The following is a 20744-nucleotide window of genomic DNA, read 5'->3' on the forward strand; positions in this document are numbered from 1 at the left end:
GCATCAATAGCATCAAAATAGATAAATAGAATTATAGATATATACAGATCATTAATAAAATAGAATGATAAATATGTACACATATACACAAGTGCGGCGGGGAGGTGGGTAGATCAGAGGGAGGGAGTAGGGATGATGGGAAGGAGAGGAGGAGAAGAGGAAAAGAGGGGCTCAGTCTGGGAAGGCCTCCTGGAGGAGTTGAGCTCTCAGTAGGGCTTTGGAGTGGGGAAGAGAGCTAGTTTGACAGTTGTGAGGAGGGAGGGCATTCCAGGCCAGAAGTAGGATGTGGGCCAGGGGTCGACGGTGGGACAGGTGAGAACGAGGCACAGTGAGGAGGTTAGCAGCAGGGGAGCGGAGTGTGCTGGCTTGGATGGAGAAGGAGAGAAAGGAGGTGAGGTGAGACGGGGCAAGGGGATGGACAGCTTTGAAGCCAAAAATGAGGAGTTTTTGCTTGATACGAAGGTTAATAGGCAACCACTGGAGATTTTTGAGGAGGGGGTGACATGCCCAGAGCGTTTCTGTAGAAAGATAATCTGGGCAGCAGAGTGAAGTATAGACTGAGTCGGGAGAGACAGGAGATTGGGAGATCAGAAAGGATGCTGAAGCAGTAATCCAGTCGGGATATGATGAGTGTACCAACAAGGTAGCGGTTTGGATGGAGAGGAAAGGGTGGATCTTGGCAATGTTGTGAAGGTGAGACCGGCAGCTTTTGGTGACAGATTGGATGTGTGGGTTGAATGAGAGAACAGAGTCAAGGATGACACCAAGGTTGCGGGCTTGTGAGACGGGAAGGATGGTAATGCCGTCCGCAGTGACGGGAAAGTCGGGGAGAGGACAGGGTTTCAGAGGGAAGATAAGGAGCTCAGGCTTGAGTTTTAGGTGGAGGGCGGACATCCAGGTGGAGATGTCCTGAAGGCAGGAGGAGATACAAGCCTGGAGGGAGGGAGAGAGAACAAGGAAGGAGATGTAGATTTGGGTGTCATCTGCGTAGAGATGATAGTTGAAGCCATAGGGACGAATGAGTTCACCAAGGGAGTGCGTATAGATGGAGAACAGAAGGGGACCACGAACTGACCCTTGAGGAACCCCTACAGTTAGGGGATTGGAGAGGGAGGAGGAGCACAATTTGGTTGTATCCACCCCAGCATTTAGTACAATGCCTGGCACACAGTAAGCGCTTAACAAATACCACAGTTATTATTATTATTATTGTTAGTGCTGTGGGGTTGGGATTGGGGCACTTGGGGAGTACAGTACAAGAGAATTAGCAGACACATTCCTTGCACTCAGTGACCCCATCTGCAAAATGAGGATTAAGATTGTGAGCTCCATGGGATAGGGACTGTGTCCAAACTGATTAGCTTGTATTAATTAATTCATTCATATTTATTGAGAGCTTACTATGTGCAGAACACTGTACTAAGCTCTTGGGAGAGTACAATATAATAATAAGCAGATACATTCCCTGCCCACAATGAGCTGACATCTAAAGGGGAAGACAGACATTAATATAAATAAATAAATTACAGATATGGACATAAGTGCTGTGGGGCTGGGTGTGGGGATTAATAAACAGAGCAAGTCAGGGTGACGCAGAGGGAGTGGGAGAAGAGGAAAGGAGGGTCTAGTCTGGGAAGGCCTCTTAGAGGAGTTTTCAATAAGGCTTTGAAGTGGGGGAGAGTCATTGTCTGTTGGATTCAGCAATTAGTACATTGCCTGGCACATAGTAACCACTTAACAAATACCATAAAAAGACTTACACTCTAGAGACTGTAATTAATTTATATGAATATAAACAACTTATAATGCATAATTGAAACAAATAGCCATCTGAAGAAAACCAAACATTGCTCCGGAGTTCAGACTCTCCATCGATGGAGGTTGAAGCCAGCTGCTCCCGAAGGGGTTAGAGTTCGGTCAGAGGAGGATAAGGTTTCCCAATGGATTCCAGGTAGATCCTGAGCAGGAAGCAGGCCAGAGCAAGTGTTCTGGGAAGGAACACTCCTTGGCCAGAGGGACGACAGCTGGGAAGCAAAGTTCAACCGCCACCTCCTGGGAGGGAGAGAGGGAAAGCCTCCCCCACCTCCCCCCCCATGCAATCTCAGCTCTTTTCTAGCCCTCATTTCCTTTAATTATCTCTCCTTCCCGGAGCCCAGCTGTTGGTAGGCAGGGAGAGATCCTGTCAGATGCCTCCTGCTCTGTAGGCTGCTTTGTTTTGCCCAAGAGCTGTTTAGCCACAAGAGAAGTAGCAATAGCTTATGTTGGTATTTGTTAAGCGCTTACTATGTGCCGAGCACTGTTCTAAGCGCTGGACTTAGTGCATAGAGCCCAGACCTGGGGGGCAGAGTGTCGTGGGTTCTAATCCCGGCTCTGCCACGTCTGCTGTGTGTGACTCTGGGCAAGTTACTTAACTTCTCTGTGCTTCAGTGACCTCATCTGTAAAATGGGGATTGAGACTCAGCCCCATGTGGGACAGGTACTGTGTCCAACACAGTTTGCTAGTTACCTCATCTGTAAAATGAGGGTGAAGACTTGAGCCCTGTGGGGGACAGGGACTGTGTTCAACCTGATTATCTTGTGTCTACCCCAGTGCTTAGTACAGTGTCTGGCCCTTAGTAAGCTCTTAACAAATACCATTATTATTATTAAGAAAGGCAGGCAGAGAGCACTGGAAAGGCATGAGGCCCTGGGAAGGGATTGTGCTAGAAGTAATAATATTCATTAAGTGCTTATGTGTGTAGATCTCTGTACTATTTGCCAAGGGGAGCACTTGGCCCAGGCCCTTACTGAGATCCTGGAAGTCCTCCCCACCCCCAGCCTGTTTAGCAGTAGGGGCGAGCCCAGCCTGGATCAAGCTGAACAAATTGGGAATCCGAGATGGGTTTTCCCCTTCCCTACCACTGGGAATTGATTCTTTCTCATGCCCTCCGGAGGCCTTTCCCCCCCCTCGGCCCCCAGCCTGCCCACAGGTGATATACGGTCCGCTGCTCCCTCTGCAGGAGTCTGGGGGCCTTGGCGCTGCTCGGCCTGATCCTGTGGCTGGGGCTGGACACCGCCAAGCGGCCCAAGCAGCTCACCTCCTTTGCTGGCATCTGCATGTTCATCATCATCCTCTTCGCCTGCTCCAAGAACCACCGCAAAGTGAGTCTGCCGTTGGCAGCCCGGGCTGGTTGGGGAGGGCTTGGCTGCCTCTGCTGGACCCCATCATCCTCTTTTGTACAGACACAAACACGCACAAACACCCCCACCCCACCCCATCCCCCGTCCCCTATTGAGTATGGGCCTGGGAGTCAGAAGGACCTGGGTTCTAAATCCGACTCCGCCACTTGTCTTCTGTGTGACCTTGAAGCAGCGTGGCTCAGTGGGAAGAGCCCGGGCTTGGGAGTCAGAGGTCATGGGTTCGAATCCCAGCTCTGCCACTTGTCAGCTGTGTGACTGTGGACAAGTTACTTCACTTCTCTGGGCCTCAGTTACCTCATCTGTAAAATGGGGATTAACTGCGAGCCTCACGTGGGACAACCTGATTACCCTGTATCTACCCCAGCGCTTAGAACATTGCTCTGCACATAGTAAGCGCTTAACAAATACCAACATTTATTATTATTAAGTCCCTTCACTTCTCTGAACTTCAGTTACCTCATCTGTAAAATGGGGGTTAAGACATTGAGCCCCATGGGGGACAGGGACTGTGTCCAACCTGCTTATCATGTGTCTTCCCCCAGTGCTTAGTACAGTGCCTGGCATATAGTAAGTGCTTAACAAATACCTCAGTTATTGTTATTATTAGCCTGAACCAGTTTTACCCAGCTTTCACTCTTCCTTTCCTGTCTTTCTACTTCTTGACACTCTCCTGATTTTACACACACACACCCCCTAATGAAAGGGCCTGAAACAGTTTTAAGCCAATCTCTCATTCTTCCCTTCTTGTCTTTCTACCCCCTGCCCTTCTCCTGATTTCAGCTGGCTAACCTGCTCCCCTGGCCTAGCTTTAGACTCACCCTGAACTCTGCATTCACGTAGCCAGTGCCAGGCTGATAAAAACAACCACTGCCCCTATCACCTGGGCTACCTTTGTCCCTACCCTTTCCCTGATCCTGTCATTATTCACCTGGCACCCTGCTGACAGCTCCAGTTTAAATTGCCCCATTGGGACTCAGAGTTTTCTGGTGAATCATAATCCTAATGACGATGTTATTTATTTAAGTGCTGTGAGCACCGGGGTAGATACAAGAGAGTCACATTGAATGCAGTCCCTGTCCCGCATAGGATCCGTAATCTAAGAAGGAAGGGGAAGGGTTACTCGATTCCCACTTTACAGATGGGGAAACTGAAGTACAGAGAAATTAAGTGACTTGCCCAAGGACACTGCAGAGGTGAGAGAGAACACGTATTTGATCCCACAGTTCCTGTGTCCCAGCCCACTGCTCACTGCACTGCCCCAAAGACAAGCTTAGCAGGGAGTGGTTTGGAAGCTGGAGGAACAGCTCTGCACACAATAGGTGCTCAATAAATACCGTATATGGATTGATTTTGTTTGATTGTACAGACCTCTGCCTTTTAGACTCAATAGAAGAGGGGCAGCTTAGTTTTCACCTCCTCCCAGCCACAGCTTCATGTGGCTCTCCAAGCCTGGAGTGTCTCCTTCTGACCTTCCCAATCAATCAGTTCAATCAGTGGTATTTATCGAGTGCTTACTATATGCAGAGCACTGTACTAAGTGCATGGTAGAATACAACAGAGTTGGTAGACGTCCCTTTTTTAAATGATATTTGTTGAGCACGTACTATATAATAATGATGGCATTTGTTAAGCGCTTACTATGTGCAAGGCACTGTTCTAAGCGCTGGGGAGGATACAAGGTGATCTGGTTGTCTCACGTGGGGCTCACAGTCTTAATCCCCATTTTACAGATGAGGGAACTGAGGCACAGAGAAGTTAAGTGACTTGCCCACAGTCACCCAGCTGACAAGCGGCAGAGCCGGGATTTGAACCCATGACCTCTGACTCCCGAGCCCATGCTCTTTCCACTGAGCCACGCTGCTTCTGTAATATGCCAAGCACTGTTCTAAACCCTGGGGTAGATACAAGATAATCAGGTTGGACACAGTCCCTGTCCCATACAGGGCTCACAATCTTAATCCCCATTTTACAAATGAGTGAACTGAAGCCCAGAGAAGGTAAGTCACTTGCCCAAGGTCACCCAGCAGGCAAGTGGCAGAACCAGGTTTAGAACCCTCATCCTCTGACTCCCAAGCCCATACTCTTTCCATTAGGCCAGGCTTCTTCCTCCAGAGAAAAAGGATCAGAGAGGGGTATAGAAGCGCAAGGCCCTGCCCTATGGGGTGGGGCTGGGGCTGGCAAGCCCCAGGGATGACTGGGCCATCAGGGCTTGATGTGTGTCTGGATGGTTGAGCAGGGAAATTGCTTCGTTTCAGGTGAGCGCCCCTGGCCTACGGGGGAAGACCTTGTCCTTATGTTTTTTGGAAAAGTTTCACCCTGTCACCGGCTTGGCAGGCCCAGCTGCTTCTCCTCTGGCTGTTGTGCCTACGAGTCCTGGATTCCCTGCCAGTCCCACCACCATCACCCCCTCCCTTATCTGGGTGCCTGCCTGAGCCTAGGTCACCCAGGAGACCCTAGTCTGGTGGATTTCTGGGTAACGTGGGTCCCGCTCTCTCCTTGATCACAGGTGTCATGGAGGGCCGTGCTGTGGGGCCTCGGACTGCAGTTTGTCCTCGGGATCTTTGTCATCAGAACCAATCCTGGGTTTATCGCCTTCGAGTGGCTGGGTGAACAGATTCGGGTATGGGAGCCTGGGGCTCTGCTCTGTTTCCAGCTCCTGTGGGGGAGAGGAGGGAGGAGGGAGGAGGAGCTCAGCCTGAATCCTGGGAATTTGGGCTAATGGCTGAAGATCTGGGGGAGAGAACAAGACCATCAGAATGGTTGAAGGATATGGGGCAGGGGGGGTAAGGGTGCAGGGGAACAGGCTTTGGGAAAGGAGGGGAGAGCTGGGCCAGGGCTTCCTGAATGGTTTCGTGTCCCTCTCTGGATCTCCCATCCTTGGGTATTTGGGAAGAATCCCTCATCCCCCTCCTTCTTCTGTCTCATGGCCCAGAGGTGCAGTAAATGAAGGGACATTTCCTTTTTGGGTCAAGGAGTCCTGGCCACCCAAACAGTGGCATTTCTGGACTTGGATCCTGGCCTGGTCGCTAGGACTCTTCTTCCCTTGCTCCAGCCAGACTAGATGTGGGGATGTGGCAGGCAGGAAGCATCAGCCCAGTGTCCCATTGTCCCCCTTTGTTCCTCCTCTGACATTGCCTCCGGGCCCAGCTGCCCTGAGCTCTGGACCTCTGTTTCCTGGAGGGCTCAGGTCTGGTGCCATCTCAAGGAACCCATCCTGGGTGATGTTTACTCCTCTCTTTTCCCTCCTCTCTCTCCTCCTCCCCATGTATTTTCTCTTCCAGATTTTCCTGGATTACACTGTGGCTGGCTCTGGCTTTGTCTTTGGGGAGACGCTGGTCAAGGACGTGTTTGCCTTTCAGGTCAGGTGTGGGTTCGGGCAGGAGGGGTGGCCGGGTTGGGAGTGGGCAGTGATTTGGTCCAATAGAGTTCTGCCCTTCTTAGGCCTTGGGGCAGACAGGCCATCCTTTCAGGGCTCCCAGCTTGTTTTGGTCCCGACAGGCAGATCAAACTGGCATCGAGCTCAGCCGCTGAGGATCTTCACAGCCCTGATCTTAGGGGAGCTGTAGCTAACCAGTCGGGTTTCTGCTCCCGAGAAGATGGCTCGCCTCATGGTTCCCATGGAAACCATGCCAGAGACCCAGGCCAGACCACCTCACCTGGTCTCTTTGGCTTTCTCATTTCTGGGGAGGTGGAACTCGTTAACTGTGCCTCTATATTATACGTAAGAAGCACTGCACATCTGTGTCGAATGTTTCCAGTTTAAGCTGGAGTCCGAGCGCTGAGGCTGGGGACCTCAATCTGCAATCTCTTTTTTTTTATGGTATTTAAGTGCTTACTATGTGCCAGGCACTGTATCCACAGTAACCTTAGGTAATAAGGTTGGACACAGTCCCTGTCCCACAAGGGGCTCACAGTCTTCATCTCCATTTTACAGATGAGGAAACTGAGGCCCAGGGAAGTGAAGTGACTTGCCCAAGGTCACACAAGCAGGCAAGTGGTGGAGTTAGGATTAGAACCCAGGCCAAAAATCAGATGGATTGGGCACAAACTGACATCTCACTGACACTGAGGAAACTAATTGCAGGATCCCACCTGTTTTCCAAGCCATTTGGGTGAAAGGGCAGAGGCAGAACGCCCAGTCTTCATAACTGTCAATGGCTTCCTCCTTCTCCCTTGTGAGGCAGTATTGGGAAGTCAGTGATTGCCCAATACTGAGGAGGAGCGAAGGCTATGCTATGTGAATCTCTTTTACACAGCACCGGGGCCATCTGTTGTAAACAACAGACAAGGCTTGGTCCAGTCAAAAATAAGGCTTTGGGACCAAGACCCTGTGGGAGGAAATTCATTGTGAGACACGTGATTTACACAGCACCACTTCAGTCACTTGTATTTATTGGGTGCTTACCGTATGCAGAGCACTGTACTAAGCACTTGAGGGAGTACAGTACAACAGTAAACAGACACATTCCCTGCCCACGATAAACTTACAATCTAGATGGGGGAGAGACAGACATTAACATAAATAAGTTATTGATGCTAATGTCAGCACTTAGTACACTGCCTGGCACGTAGTAAGTGCTTAACAAATACGATTATCATTATTATTATTATTATTTTTAAGTGCTGTGGGGCTGGGATGGGGTTAGAAGAAAAGGAGCAAGTCAGGACGTGCACTCTTGATCCTGCCAGTTGCGTTCCCTATGGGGCAATGTGGCCAATCAGGAAGTAGAAGGGAAGAGGCATGACACATCATGAAGTACATGCAAAAATCTTACGTACAAAACCCATTTATCCTATCACGGCACAGGACTGATGCTGTGCCCACACCTGCCTCAGTAGCCCATGTGGTTTCCGCTGCCCACGCTAGCCAGCTATTGTCAGGGTTTCTTTTGGGCCTGTCCACCCGGCCAGAAGCTTTCACTAATGATTCCATGTTGGCCAGGACCTCCCCGCCTCTGACTGTTCACCCCCCGAACACCCAGGGTGAGAAACAGTCTGGGCATGTTACCTAACAACCTTCGTATCTAGCAAAAACTCTTTGCTATTTTGTGGGTTCGTGTCCCATCTGGGTCGTACCTGTAATTGGAGAAGCAGCGTGGCTCAGTGGAAAGAGCACGGGCTTTGGAGTCAGGGCTCATGAGTTCGAATCCCGGCTCTGCCACTTGTCGGCTGTGTGACTGTGGGCAAGTCACTTAACTTCTCTGTGCCTCAGTTCCCTCATCTGTAAAATGGAGATTAAGACTGTGAGCCCCACGTGGGACAACCTGATTCCCCTATGTCTACCCCAGCGCTTAGAACAGTGCTCGGCACATAGTAAGCGCTTAACAAATACCAACATTATTGTCCATCTCCTTGCCCATTCTTACCTCACCTCCTTTCTCTCCTTCTCCATCCCAGCCAGCACACTCCGCTCCCCTGGTGCCGCTAACCTCCTCATTGGGCCTCGTTCTCGCCTGGCCCACATCCTACCTCTAGCCTGGAATACCCTCCCTCCTCACATCTGCCAAGTCATCACACTTCCCCCCTTCAAAGCCCTACTCAAAGTTCACCTCCTCCAGGAGGTCTTCCCAGACTGAGCCCCCCTTTTCCTCTGCTCCTCTTCCCCTCCCCATTGCCCCAACTCCCTCCCTCTGCTCTACCCCCCCCAGCCCCACAGCACTTGTGTATATATGTACATATTTATTATTCTATTTATTTTATTAATGATGTGCATATAACTATAATTCTATTTATATTGATGCTATTGATGCCTGTTTACCTGATTTGATGTCTGTCTCACCCCTTCTAGACTGAGCCCGTTGTTGGGTAGGGATCGTCTCTATTTGTTGCTGAATTGTACTTTCCAGTTGCTTAGTACAGCGCTCTGCACACAGTAAGCGCTCAATAAATACGATGGAATGAGTCAAAGTTAGGTTGAACTCTAAAAGGCACCTGAATTCCAGACCAAAAAAAGGTACCGATGTGGATTTGTGTAAAAAGGATCTGGGTGAAGTATAGCTGTCATTAGCCTTTAAAAAGCCCTTTAAAATAAATGCTGAAGTTAGTACAGTATTTAGACATATAATACATCAAGATTTTTTTTAATCAATCAAATGCCCTCCTCCCTTGCCCCCTTGCTGCCCTTAGGTTGAGTTGGTGTGTTCTCTGCCCTAGGGGAGAGGAGATTATGTGGGGGCACGTCAATCAATTACCCCTTACCTGAAGTGTCCTTTCTGGCATCAGGGATCATGTCTCCTATATGTCAAATACGTGCTCTAGTGCTTAGTACAGTGCTCTGCACACAGTAGGTGCTCATTAAGTGATTTTGATCGATTGCTTGATTGAGCACCTACTTTGTGCAGAACACTGTACTAAGAAATTGAGAGAATTCAATAAAAGCAAAATTCACAGTCCCTGTCCTCAAAAGGGAAGCAGACCAACAAAAATTATTTCCAAACTGTGAGGGGGGGAGAGAACAAAGCCACAAGTGTGGAAAGGATGAGGGGTGAAAAATTAAGTAGCATAAACAAATAGAGTTAGCCTATTGATTTATTTATATAATCTAACATGTATGTATATGTTACATGTATGTGTGTATAACAATTTAGAAGATCATATCTCTGTCAACATCTTAATCCTCCATCTGGTCTTTGAGGTGTCCCCTGTCATTTTTTTTTTTTTTAACCTCAGGCCTTACCCGTCATCGTCTTCTTCAGCTGCGTGATGTCCATTCTGTACTACGTGGGCCTCATGCAGTGGCTGATCCTGAAGGTAAGAATTTTTCAGTCAGTTTTGAGCCGGGAGCTCCCTCCGGGACCTGGATGGGACACCGAGGGGCTCCCCTAGGGACGGGTTCTTGGGCAGAAATGCCACGAAGGGATATGGGACCTGGGACGCAGGATGGAACTGAACCCGTTCTCAGTTGTCTCCCAGCAGCCCCGCTGCCCCACGGGAAGTTTGTAACTCCTGGGTCCCCCCGGGGGGTCGGCTTTTTATCCCGAGCTTCATTCTGGGTCCCCGGTGACACACCCCTTCATCCTCCTAGGTTGCCTGGTTGTTGCAAGTCACCCTGGGTACCACAGCCACAGAGACCCTGAGTGTGGCAGGAAACATCTTTGTGGGCATGGTAAGCTGGATGGAGCTCTGGATGGATCCAAAGTTGGTCAGGGACCAGGCTGAGTGAGGCTTGATTTCCTTCTGAAAGAAGGCCACGGTCCTGTGCCCAGTCAGTAAAAGGGCAAAGAAAAGTCTTTGAAGATCAACTGGGCCACAAGGTAGCACTTCCCCCACCGCTCTTTCCCCTACCCCAAGCTCCTAGATCCCCCGGGGCCCAGCCCAGAAATCGTCCGGGCCTCTACCCCGGTCAATTCCTCCCTAGGTGCTCGTGGTACTTCCCAGCCGGGGTCTTATTTATCCACAGATTACCCAGAAATAAGAGGGGGGGGAGGGTTATCACCCACGCTACGGGTGGGGAAACGGACCCAGAAACATGCAGTGCCTTGCCAGGCTGGCAGAGAGTCAGTGGGAGAGCTGGGGTGAGGCCCCCACATTGTATGCCCTGAGTCCCCCCTCCCACCCCGGTGTTCAGTGGTCATAATGAGTCTCCACTTCCCATTGCCCTGCCCAGGGTGCCACGCTCCGGTTCTTGAATCGTGCCCGTGGATTGGGCCCCGTGGCCGGGCCCCGGCCCGGAACCCAATTACCACTTCCCGCTTGCAGACGGAGGCACCCCTGCTGATCCGACCGTACCTGAAAGACATGACCATGTCTGAAGTTCACTCAGTGATGACTGGGGGTTTTGCCACCATCGCCGGCAGTGTGATGGGGGCCTACATTACCTTTGGGGTAAGTACAGCCCTGAGCGAGGAGAACTTGGGACTCTGGTTCAGTAAGAAAGGGGACGGGGCCGCTAACGGGACTCCCTCTGTCCACTCTAGTGGCCCTGGACCCGAGCCTTGGGGCCCTAGATGGACACTGCCCTCTGGTGTTCATCTGGAGAGATTGCTTCGGGGCTGACCAGCCGGACCCCCTGACAGACCATTTCAGGGGCTCTACGGTCCTATTAGTATTATTATTATTATTATCGAAAACATTATTCTATTTCTTAAGCTCTTACTTTGTGTCAAGGCCCGTGCTAAGCGCCGGGGTAGATACGAGTTGATCAGTTTGGACCCAGTCCCTCACCGTCGCAGCAGGAGGGAGAACAGGGATTGAACCTCTACAACTGAGGAAACTGAGGGCCCGAGAAACAAAGTGTTATTTATGTTGATAGTGATGCCTTCCTCCCATTCTAGACTGTGAGCTCGTTGCGGGCAGGGAATGTATCTATTATGTTGTTATGCTGTACTGTCCCAAGTGCTTAGTAGAGTGCTCCGCACACAGTAAGCACTCGGTAAATGCGATCGACGGCCTGACCGACTGATTGACGTAGCAGGTAAGTGGCGGAGTCAGGATTGGAACACAGTCCCTCTAGCTCCGAGGCCTGTGTTCTTTCTCCTAGGCCACGCTGCTTCTGGGAATCTTAACGTTAGCTAGGTTTGGCACTCCCTGACCTGAAAACCATCTCCTCGGTCCCTTAACGCCAGCTAGACGGGAGCCTCGGGCTTCAAATCTCCCTGACATTTGGCCAGCGGGGGCAGTGGAACATTTCATTAGGGTGAGCGTTTGTTTACGGGTTCCTTTCCTTAATGGAATCATTTTCCGGACTGAAACCACCATTGAATAGGACCATTTTCCTTCGGTTCTACCACTCATTCTCTCGCCTCTGGCTTCTGTAGTTTTTCTCTTTCCCATCCAACAGATCCCAGGCTTTCCCCACTCCAAACTGTTCTGCTCGCAACAGCTAGATTTGTTTCCTAGACTTGCCACTACAGCCATGTCTCTCGGCAACTCCCACCCCTCCGGCGACTCCCCAGAACCCTTTGCTGCTCACTGTTGTCTTCAGATCTGTTCACCAGTTAGCCCCAGTCTCCCTGCCAGTTCTTTCCCAGCCAGAACCTTCCCTTCCAGTGAGGTGTGTCCTCTTAGAGTCCTTCACATGAAGGCTTTCAACTTCCCCACAATCCCTAGTCCAAACTTTCTCCAATTGACCCCACTCATTCACCAACCCTCCAACTCAACTGGAAACCCCAGGCTTCCATCTCCCCTGCAGTGGTGTAATTGAATTGAGTTGTGTTTAAACTTAGGTAGGAGTCAATGAATACTACTGATTTATTCCCTTTAAATTATAAACTCTGTGATAGCAGAGACCGTGACTTATTTCTACTGTTGGTTTCCCAAGTGCCTTAATACAGTGCTTTGCACACAGGTGATGATGAAAAAGCCATCTTTCAGGACCTGTAGGGAGCCAAATGTGGACTCTGCACGGACACTAATTCTGGTTTGGGCCTTGCAGATAGACCCAGCAGCACTCATTTCTGCATCTGTGATGGCTGCTCCCTGTGCCCTGGCCCTGACCAAGCTGGTCTACCCAGAAATGGAAGAGTCGAAGTTCAAGGATGAGGAGGGGGTAAAACTGCCCCCTGGGTGAGTCCAAGAAGTTGTGCATCTTGTTCGGGTGCGGGTTGCGGATGGGGGAAGGATGAGAGAGCAGCTCCCTTAGGCTGGCTGAGGAGGTGTGCGAGGAAGGAACCACAGGATAGAATGTTGTCCCTTTCCTTTTCCTCCCTATGAGCACAGAGGATAATTCACACCACCGCTAGCATTCATCGAAGCCATTACCGGATCGGCCTAGGATTCTGCCTCCAAAAGTGACAGTGGTTCACTTGGAGGAAGTGTGTGATGGTTGGCTTCCTGGACACCCATTCTCCCAGCTGCATTATCCCCCTCATTGCTGCAGGAGTTCTGAGGACTCATACCTCCAAGAATCTCACTGAGGTGGCAAAAGGCTACTCTAAGGGGCTGGAGTGAATAGGGACAGCAGCTCCCAGGTCCCCTCCCTAATAATAATGATAATAATCATAATTGTAGCATTTGTTAAGCATTCACTATGTGCCAGGTACTGTATTAAGCACTGGAATGGTATACAAGCAAATCAGGTTGGACATAGTCTCTGTTCCACTTGGGGCTCACTGTCTTAATCCCCATTTAATAACTGAGGTAACTGAGGCACAGAGAAGTGAAATGATTTGCCCAAGGTCAAACAGCAGACAAATGGCAGAGCAGGGATTAGAACCTAGAATCAGGTCCTTCTGACTCCCAGGTCCATGCTCTATCCACTAAGTCATGCTGCTCCCTTCCCTGGGGGGACTACCTCAGGTCTCAGAGACTGGTGTTAGGTTGTTCTGGGTTTTTTTCCCTTCCTATTCTCTCTGGTCACTCCCTCACCCCCCGCAGAGAAGAGCAGAGCATCCTGGAAGCTGCCAGCAGTGGGGCAGCTACCTCAATAGAACTCATTGCAAACATCGCGGCCAATCTCATTGCATTCCTGGCCGTGCTGGCCTTCATCAACGCTGCCCTGTCTTGGCTGGGGGAGATGGTGGACATCCAAGGTCTCAACTTCCAGGTAATTCTCTCAGTACCGGTGGGGAAGCGCCACGACCTTTCACGGTCCAGATACCCAGGTGCCCGTGAAGGAGGAGAATGCGGCTTTTCTTTCAGGCTCCCGCATCTCCACTCCAGCGGCTCCCAGTTCCCAAAATTCCCAGTTCCCCCTCTACTCCCTCTGCCATCCCCCCTTTACCTCTCCGCAGCTAAAGCCTCATTTTCCCCTTTTCCCTCTGCTCCTCCACCTCTCCCTTCCCATCCCCACAGCACTGTACTCGTCCGCTCAACTGTATATATTTTCGTTACCCTATTTATTTTGTTAATGAATTGTACATCGCCTCGATTCTATTTAGTTGCCATTGTTTTTACGAGATGTTCTTCCCCTTGACGCTGTTTAGTGCCATTGTTCTTGTCTGTCCGTCTCCCCCGATTTAGACTGTAAGCCCGTCAAACGGCAGGGACTGTCTCTATCTGTTGCCGACTTGTTCATCCCAAGCGCTTAGTACAGTGCTCTGCACATAGTAAGCGCTCAATAAATACTATTGAATGAATGAATGAAAATTGTTTCTGAGGGCTGTCGGTCAGCCAGTCAACTGTATTTGAGGGTGTTTAGAGCACTGCAGTAAATTCTAGGGAGAAGCAATACGGTCTAGTGAGTAGAGTAAGGGCCTGGGAGTCAGAAGGACCTGAGTTCTAATTCTGGTTCTACCACTTGTCAGCTAAACTCACTGTGAGGGCGGGGGTTTTTGTCTTTTATATTGCTCTGGGGTACTCTCCCAAGAAGTTAATACAGGGCTCTGAACACAGTAAACGCTCAGTAAATGTAATTGATCTATTGACTGCCTACATTGAGTTTACATTCTAGAGGGGAAGCCTGGACTCTGGTAGAATCCCAATCATCTCAGAAGCCCCCGGGAGCCATGGACTGGGCCCCACCCACCCTGGGCCTCCCACTTCATGGACAGAGCACCTGACTGCACCTGGCAGTACTTGTCAAGAGAGGTCAACTGTGAAGCACAGTCACCCCCCGCATCAGGCTTGACGTGTCTGTGAGAGTGCTCAACCCAGTGGCCCAGAACATCTGAAGTAGAGAATTACTCAAGGGGCAGGTAGTGGGAAGGCAAGGAGGAGGAGGGGGTCAGGTAGGACCGAGAGAGTGGAACCCCCCCTCCCCACCCGGTCATACAGAAAGATATGATCTCTGGCTCATTCATTTATTCAATCAGATTTATTGAGCACTCACTGTGCGCAAAGCGCTGTACTAGGCACTTGGGAGAGTACAGTATAACAGACACATGCCCTGCCCACAACAAACTCACGTGTCATTATCTCCCACTGTGCCTCAGCTCATCTGCTCCTATATCCTACGGCCCATGGCCTTCATGATGGGCGTGGACTGGGCGGATTGTCCGATGGTGGCCGAGATGATAGGGATCAAGTTCTTCCTGAACGAGTTTGTGGCATATCAGCAGCTGTCCCAGTATAAGAACAAACGCCTGTCTGGAATGGACGAGTGGATCGATGGGAAGAAACAGTGGATTTCCGTAAGTGGCCCAGGCGGAGAAGCTCGAAATGGGGTGAGGCCCCGGGTCCGGGCGCGGAGGAGAGGGGCTGGTGCAGCCTCCTCCCTAACAGGGGCCTTGTGTCTGACATTGGCGGGAGCACCGAGGCTGCTCAGCGACGGCAGCTGGAGCCTTCGGGCTGGGGCTCGTGGGCTCAGAACCGGGCCCACTGCCACCTACATTGGGGCCTCCCCTCTGTCCGGGCAGCTCGGCCTACTCTTGCTCCTGCTCCTGCCCGAAGTAGCTATGCCACCTGAGGTTCTGAATGTCTCCATCTCATTTACTTCTGGCCTCGAGCCATCAGCCAGCCCCTTTCTTTCTCAGCTCCCATCTCAGTAAGTCAGGACTCACTGCTGGGGCCTCCCAGCTCCTGGTCAGGAGGGCCCCCGTCCCCGTCCCCCTGTGCCTTTCTCCAGTACAGACTCCTTGGAGAGACTCTGTCCTCCCACAGCCCCTCAGTCTCCACCTCCTCCCCTTGCTCAGGCCCCCATTGTCCTCAGGATCCCGACCGCCCGACCCTTGCCCATTCCTTGGGTCTGTTTTTCTGACGGCCCAGCCGCCGGCTTGACCCTCAGCCATCCCCTTCTACCTCTTCTTCTCCCGAGCTTCTCAGGAGGCCGAAGGAGAACCTGCAGCTCGGGTTCCCGGACAGAGAAGGCTCGCTGCGTCCACAGCTTCTCATCCGGTTTGCATTTCAGATCAGAGCAGAAATCATCACCACATTCGCCCTCTGCGGATTTGCCAATCTCACCTCGATCGGGATCACGTTAGGAGGCATGAGTGAGTGAACTGAGTCCCCAAGTCCCCCCCAGAAAATAAGTTGTCATCACAGGGGGAAAGTCTGGAGAGCCCAGACTTGCAGTTGAGTCTAGGTACCAGAAAGTGGAGCCCTTATACCTGTTTGGCCCACCCCGGGGTGATGGTAATTCTGGCAAGAGAAGCCTTTAGGGAAATGGGAGTAAAACTGCTGTTAAAATGAACCAAATTCAAACGGCATGCAAAACGACATGACAAATAGAATGCCATCTGTTTTGCCAACCTCTTGGGGTCTTTGTGTAACGAAGTGGAAGGGCTTGGGCCCGACTGCGTTCTGTATTCTAAACCCAGGACCTGGATTCTAATCCCAGCTCTGCCACTTGTCTGCTGTTAGACCTGGGGAAAAAATAACTTCTCTGTGCCTCTGTGACCTCATCTGTAAGATGGGGGTTGAGACCATGAGCACTTTGCGGGACAGGGACCGTGCCAACCCAATTATCATACAGTTATAAATATATACATATATAATATTATTCATATAAATGCCTGTCTGTATGTAAACTCTTTATGGGAAGAGAAAGTGTCTGTTTATTATATCGTACTCTCCCAAGCGCTTAATTCAGTACTCTGCATATAGTAGTAAGTGCTTAGTAAATGCCATTGATTGATTGAGCGATTGTTCTACCCCAGAGCTTAGTCCAGTGCCTGGCACATAGCAAGCACTTAACAAATACAATTTTTGTAAAAATTCCATCTGAGAGCCAAGGCAATGAGGGGAAAATAGAAGAGAATCCTGGGCTATGTGAGGGCTGTGTTAAGAAACTGTAGGACAAGCACAACTCTGTCTTTCAGTGCATCCTCACCTCTCCTTTCTGTATGTTTCTGTCTCTCAAACAGGATGTGGTCAAAGCTAGGGCTGGAAATGTCTGCTTGAGAGGAATTACTGAGTAATAATAATAATAATGCTTTTTTTTAGCACTTACTATGTGTCCAGGAATGTTCTAAGTGCTGGGGTAGATACAGCATAATCAGGTTTGACACAGTCCCTGACCCATGTGGGACTCACAGTCTTCCTCCCCATTTTACAGGTGAGGTAACTGAGACCCAGAGAAGTGAGGTGACTTGCCCAAGGTAACACAGCAGATGAGTGGCACAGTCGTGATTAGTACCTAGGTCCTTCCGACTCCCAGGCCCTAGTGGAGGGGAAGCGGGGAGGGGCTTTCACTAGGAGGGTCAGGGGAGGCTCACGTGGTATTTATTAAGCACTTACTCTGGGTCAAGCATCGTGCTGAACCCTGGGGTTTAGCAAGACAATCAGATTGGACATAGCCCTTGTCCCATACTGCGCTCCCAATATCAGAGCCAAGAAGGAGAAGGGCTGAAGAATGGCTTCGGGGGCTTAGCTCCAGGCTGGTTTGGAGAAGATTCTGTGATGGGAGGAGCAGACTGCCAAGAGCAGAGTTGAGCAATCTGCCCCCTCTGAGGACATGAGAGAGAGAAGATGGCGTTGGAGGGAATCTGGAATGTGAAAGCTAGATGCAAACTGGAATCACAGATGCATCATGCTACAAGAGACCTTGGGCATACTTCTGTTGGTCTCCGCCATTAAAGTGTAAATTCTCCCTGTGGGCAGAGAATGAATTTTGTGCTTCTATCGTGCTTCACTAAGGGCTTAGTATGATACAGTGGATGAAATAAATATAAAAGTATCAATCCATGAATGGTATTTATTGAGGGCTTACTATGTGCAAAGTACTGTGCTAAGCGCTTGGAAGAGTTCAGTATAATAGAGTTGGTAGTCATGATCCCTTTCCACAAGATGCTTGTAGTCTACTTATGGCTACTATTTTTTTAATGAAATTTATTGAGTACTTACTATGTGCCAGGTACTGTACTAAGTGCTGAGGTAGATACAAGCTAATCAAGTTGGACACAGTCCATGTCCCATTTGAGGCTCAGTCTTAATACCCATTTTACAAATAAGGCAACTGAGGTTTATTGAAGTTGAGTGATTTGCCTGAGGTCGCACATCAGACTAGTGGTCCACCACTCGTGGTCAGGATTAGAACACAGGTCCTTCTGACACCCAGCCCCGGGCTCTTTCCACTAGGCCACGCTGCTTCTCTATTTATACTACTAATAATACTGCTGTGTCTATTTTCAGGGCTCAGTAAGAAGATGTGGGACAGAGACTCTGCATGTGGGACAGAGTCTATGTACCACCCAGTTTCCTTATATCCACCCCAGTGGTTAGTACAGTGCTTAGCAAATAGTAAGCGCTTACTAAATACCCACACTTATTATAAAAGCAGTGTGGCTTAGTGGATAGAGCAAGAGCCTGGTAATCTGAAGGCCCTAGGTTCTAATCCCAGCTCCGCCACATGTCTGATAATGTGACGTTGGGCAAGTCACTTCATTTCTCTGGGCCTCAGTTACCACACCTGTAAAATGGGGTTGAAGACTGTGAACCCCATGAGGGACAGGGACTGTGTCTCACCTGGTTAACTTATATCTATCCTAGTGCTTAGAACAGTGCTTGGAACATAGTAAATGCTTAACAAGTACCATGATTATTATTATTGTTGTTATAATGAGGAGTCTGACATGTCTGATTCCCCTACTCTTTGCCCGCAGCCTCAATAGTCCCGAGCCGGAAGAGCGATTTCTCCAAGATTGTGGTCAGCGCCCTCTTCACTGGAGCTTGTGTGTCCCTGGTTAATGCCTGTGTGGCAGGTAAGTGTGGTCTGTCCACCCAATGACAGGATGTGAGGGGCAGAGATCAGAGCTCACTTTCCGGCCTTTGTTGGGAACTGAGTGAAGGGCCAACCCAGATTACTGGTGCCAAACCAGTCCCCCAGGAACAGAAGTTGAGACCCTGCAAGACGAAGTCTCCCTCTTGGGTCCCTCTCTTTTTTCCCCAGGAATCCTCTATGTCCCCAGAGGCGCCGAAGCCGACTGTATCTCCTTCCTGAGCACAGCGATTTTCTCCAACCGCACCTATGAACTTAATGTGTGCTGCAAAGAGCTCTTCCAGAGGTGAGGCCCCCCAGGATCCCCCAGCTGCCCGGGTCTCTCTAAGAGAAGTTGGAGGTGGAGAGAGAGGGAATGGGATTGGTGTGGGTGGGAGGATGGGGGAGTGTGTATGTGTGTGCGGGAAGGATCGGGGGCAACTGAACCCTTTTCATCCTTTCAGCACCACCATCGTCAACAAGACATACATCCTCTCCGACCCCTGGGCTAACGCGGGGCTCACGAGTCAGACCGTCAGCAGCTGCTGCGGGCTCTTCAACCACAGTGTCTGCACTATACCGAGCATATTTTGATGATCTGCACACTGGGTTTCACTCCCCCCTACATAGCCTGTGAGCCCCATGTGGGACAGGACCTATGTTAGACCTTGTATCTTATATCTACCCAGGGCTTAGTACAGTGCTTGGCATATAGTAAGCATGTAACACATCCCATAATCATCATCATAATCATCCTAATGAAAGGTGGGATGAATGGTGTTTCCTTCCTGGGGCAAGGTGGATTTGATTGACCCTTCTAGCCTTCCAGTGATTCCAATCTGGGCTCTCGCACCCAAATCTCAAAGATCCTTTTCTAACCCAGCGAGCCTATGATGCTGTATGTAACCTTGCGGTTCTTGATTTATATTCTTTTTATCTATGGCGTGAAGATATACTCTTGCCCGTTAGCTTGGGCCCAATGAGCTTGCTGGGAGCTAAACTTTAAGAAATGTAAAAATGTAAAATAAAAATGTATTCGTCTTGCTGTCGGTGACCACGCTGGGATCTGTGTGTTTTGAAAATCTTGCCCGGGAGAGGGATGTTCTTCAAAGAGGTGAGTCAAGTTTGGGTCCCTCTGTACCACCTAATTCCTGGTAGCTGTGGTGATGGATGGGGCTAGTGACGTTCTGGGCGTCTACAAGTTTTCAGGCCGACATCAAGTCACAAGAGGTAATTCCACAGTTTGCACATCTGCAGGACCACTCATTTCTGTAAAAGTGTCTAATTGTTTACCTCTGTACAAACCTGTTGTGAGTAAATTCACACCTTCCATGACTAGTATGGATCCTTTGAGTTATTAAGCAGGGTGGGATTTGGGGGGACCTAAAGGATTATACTGATCCCAGGCACTAGCCTCTTTGTCAGGCAGAAGTCTTACCGGGGTCCCTCCTTGTCACACCTGCTTAGTACCAAGTGGTAGCACTGTGCCTAAATCCTGCTCATTCTAACCCAGTAATATTCCCCCATCTGCCCCTTTCCTCTCCTAGTCCTTTCGTCAAAACCCTAACCCCAAATCTTATCTCCTTACCCTGGGCCTCTCACTCACCTCCTGTCTCCAGGCTCTCTACCCTCCAACCAGTCAATCAGTGGAATTTATTGACCGCTTACTGTGCGCAGAGCATTGTACTAAGTGGTTGGGAAAGTACAAGGCAAAAGAGTTGGTAGACACATTCCCTGCCCACTAGGAGCTTACAGCGCAGAATCTGTCCTATATCAAGCAGCATAATAATCCTTCATAACAATTCTCTTCACAAAATCCTTGGGTGGATTCTCGTTGTCTTTCCCTTTAGTTCCTTCTCACTTCACCCTCCAGGAGCTGGCTTCTACCAGCCTCTGTCTTCTCCTACTACACCCCACCTCCTGCTCTTCACTGTGCCTGAGGTAAACCCTCCTCCCCCAGCACCACATTTGTCCCTCCCACTTCTAGACTGCTACCAACTCTGTTCTCGTGTTGTAATTTTCTCTCCCAAGCCCCTTCCCACCCCCCTCTAGA

The 20744-nt window shown here is 50.1% G+C and overlaps 1 protein-coding gene across 3 annotated transcripts in view; it reads left to right on the top strand.

Annotated features, from left to right (window-relative positions):
- The window catches only part of LOC100091077 (sodium/nucleoside cotransporter 2-like), a 46790-nt gene extending 26764 nt beyond the window's left edge, over positions 1–20026 (top strand). For all 3 annotated transcript variants that reach the window (XM_029070681.2, XM_029070683.2, XM_029070682.2), the window contains 13 exons: positions 3000–3141; positions 5687–5800; positions 6462–6539; positions 9850–9930; positions 10205–10285; positions 10879–11004; positions 12554–12684; positions 13495–13663; positions 14991–15188; positions 15905–15986; positions 18597–18695; positions 18884–18998; positions 19156–20026. In XM_029070681.2, the coding sequence (XP_028926514.1) occupies positions 3000–3141; positions 5687–5800; positions 6462–6539; positions 9850–9930; positions 10205–10285; positions 10879–11004; positions 12554–12684; positions 13495–13663; positions 14991–15188; positions 15905–15986; positions 18597–18695; positions 18884–18998; positions 19156–19285 (1546 nt within the window). In that variant the 3' untranslated portion in view covers positions 19286–20026. The remainder of the gene's footprint in view (positions 1–2999; positions 3142–5686; positions 5801–6461; positions 6540–9849; positions 9931–10204; positions 10286–10878; positions 11005–12553; positions 12685–13494; positions 13664–14990; positions 15189–15904; positions 15987–18596; positions 18696–18883; positions 18999–19155) is intronic.
- Positions 20027–20744: the final 718 nt, after the last annotated feature.

Source organism: Ornithorhynchus anatinus, chromosome 8, assembly GCF_004115215.2.
Source record: "Ornithorhynchus anatinus isolate Pmale09 chromosome 8, mOrnAna1.pri.v4, whole genome shotgun sequence".
In the NCBI taxonomy this organism is placed as follows: domain Eukaryota; kingdom Metazoa; phylum Chordata; class Mammalia; order Monotremata; family Ornithorhynchidae; genus Ornithorhynchus; species Ornithorhynchus anatinus.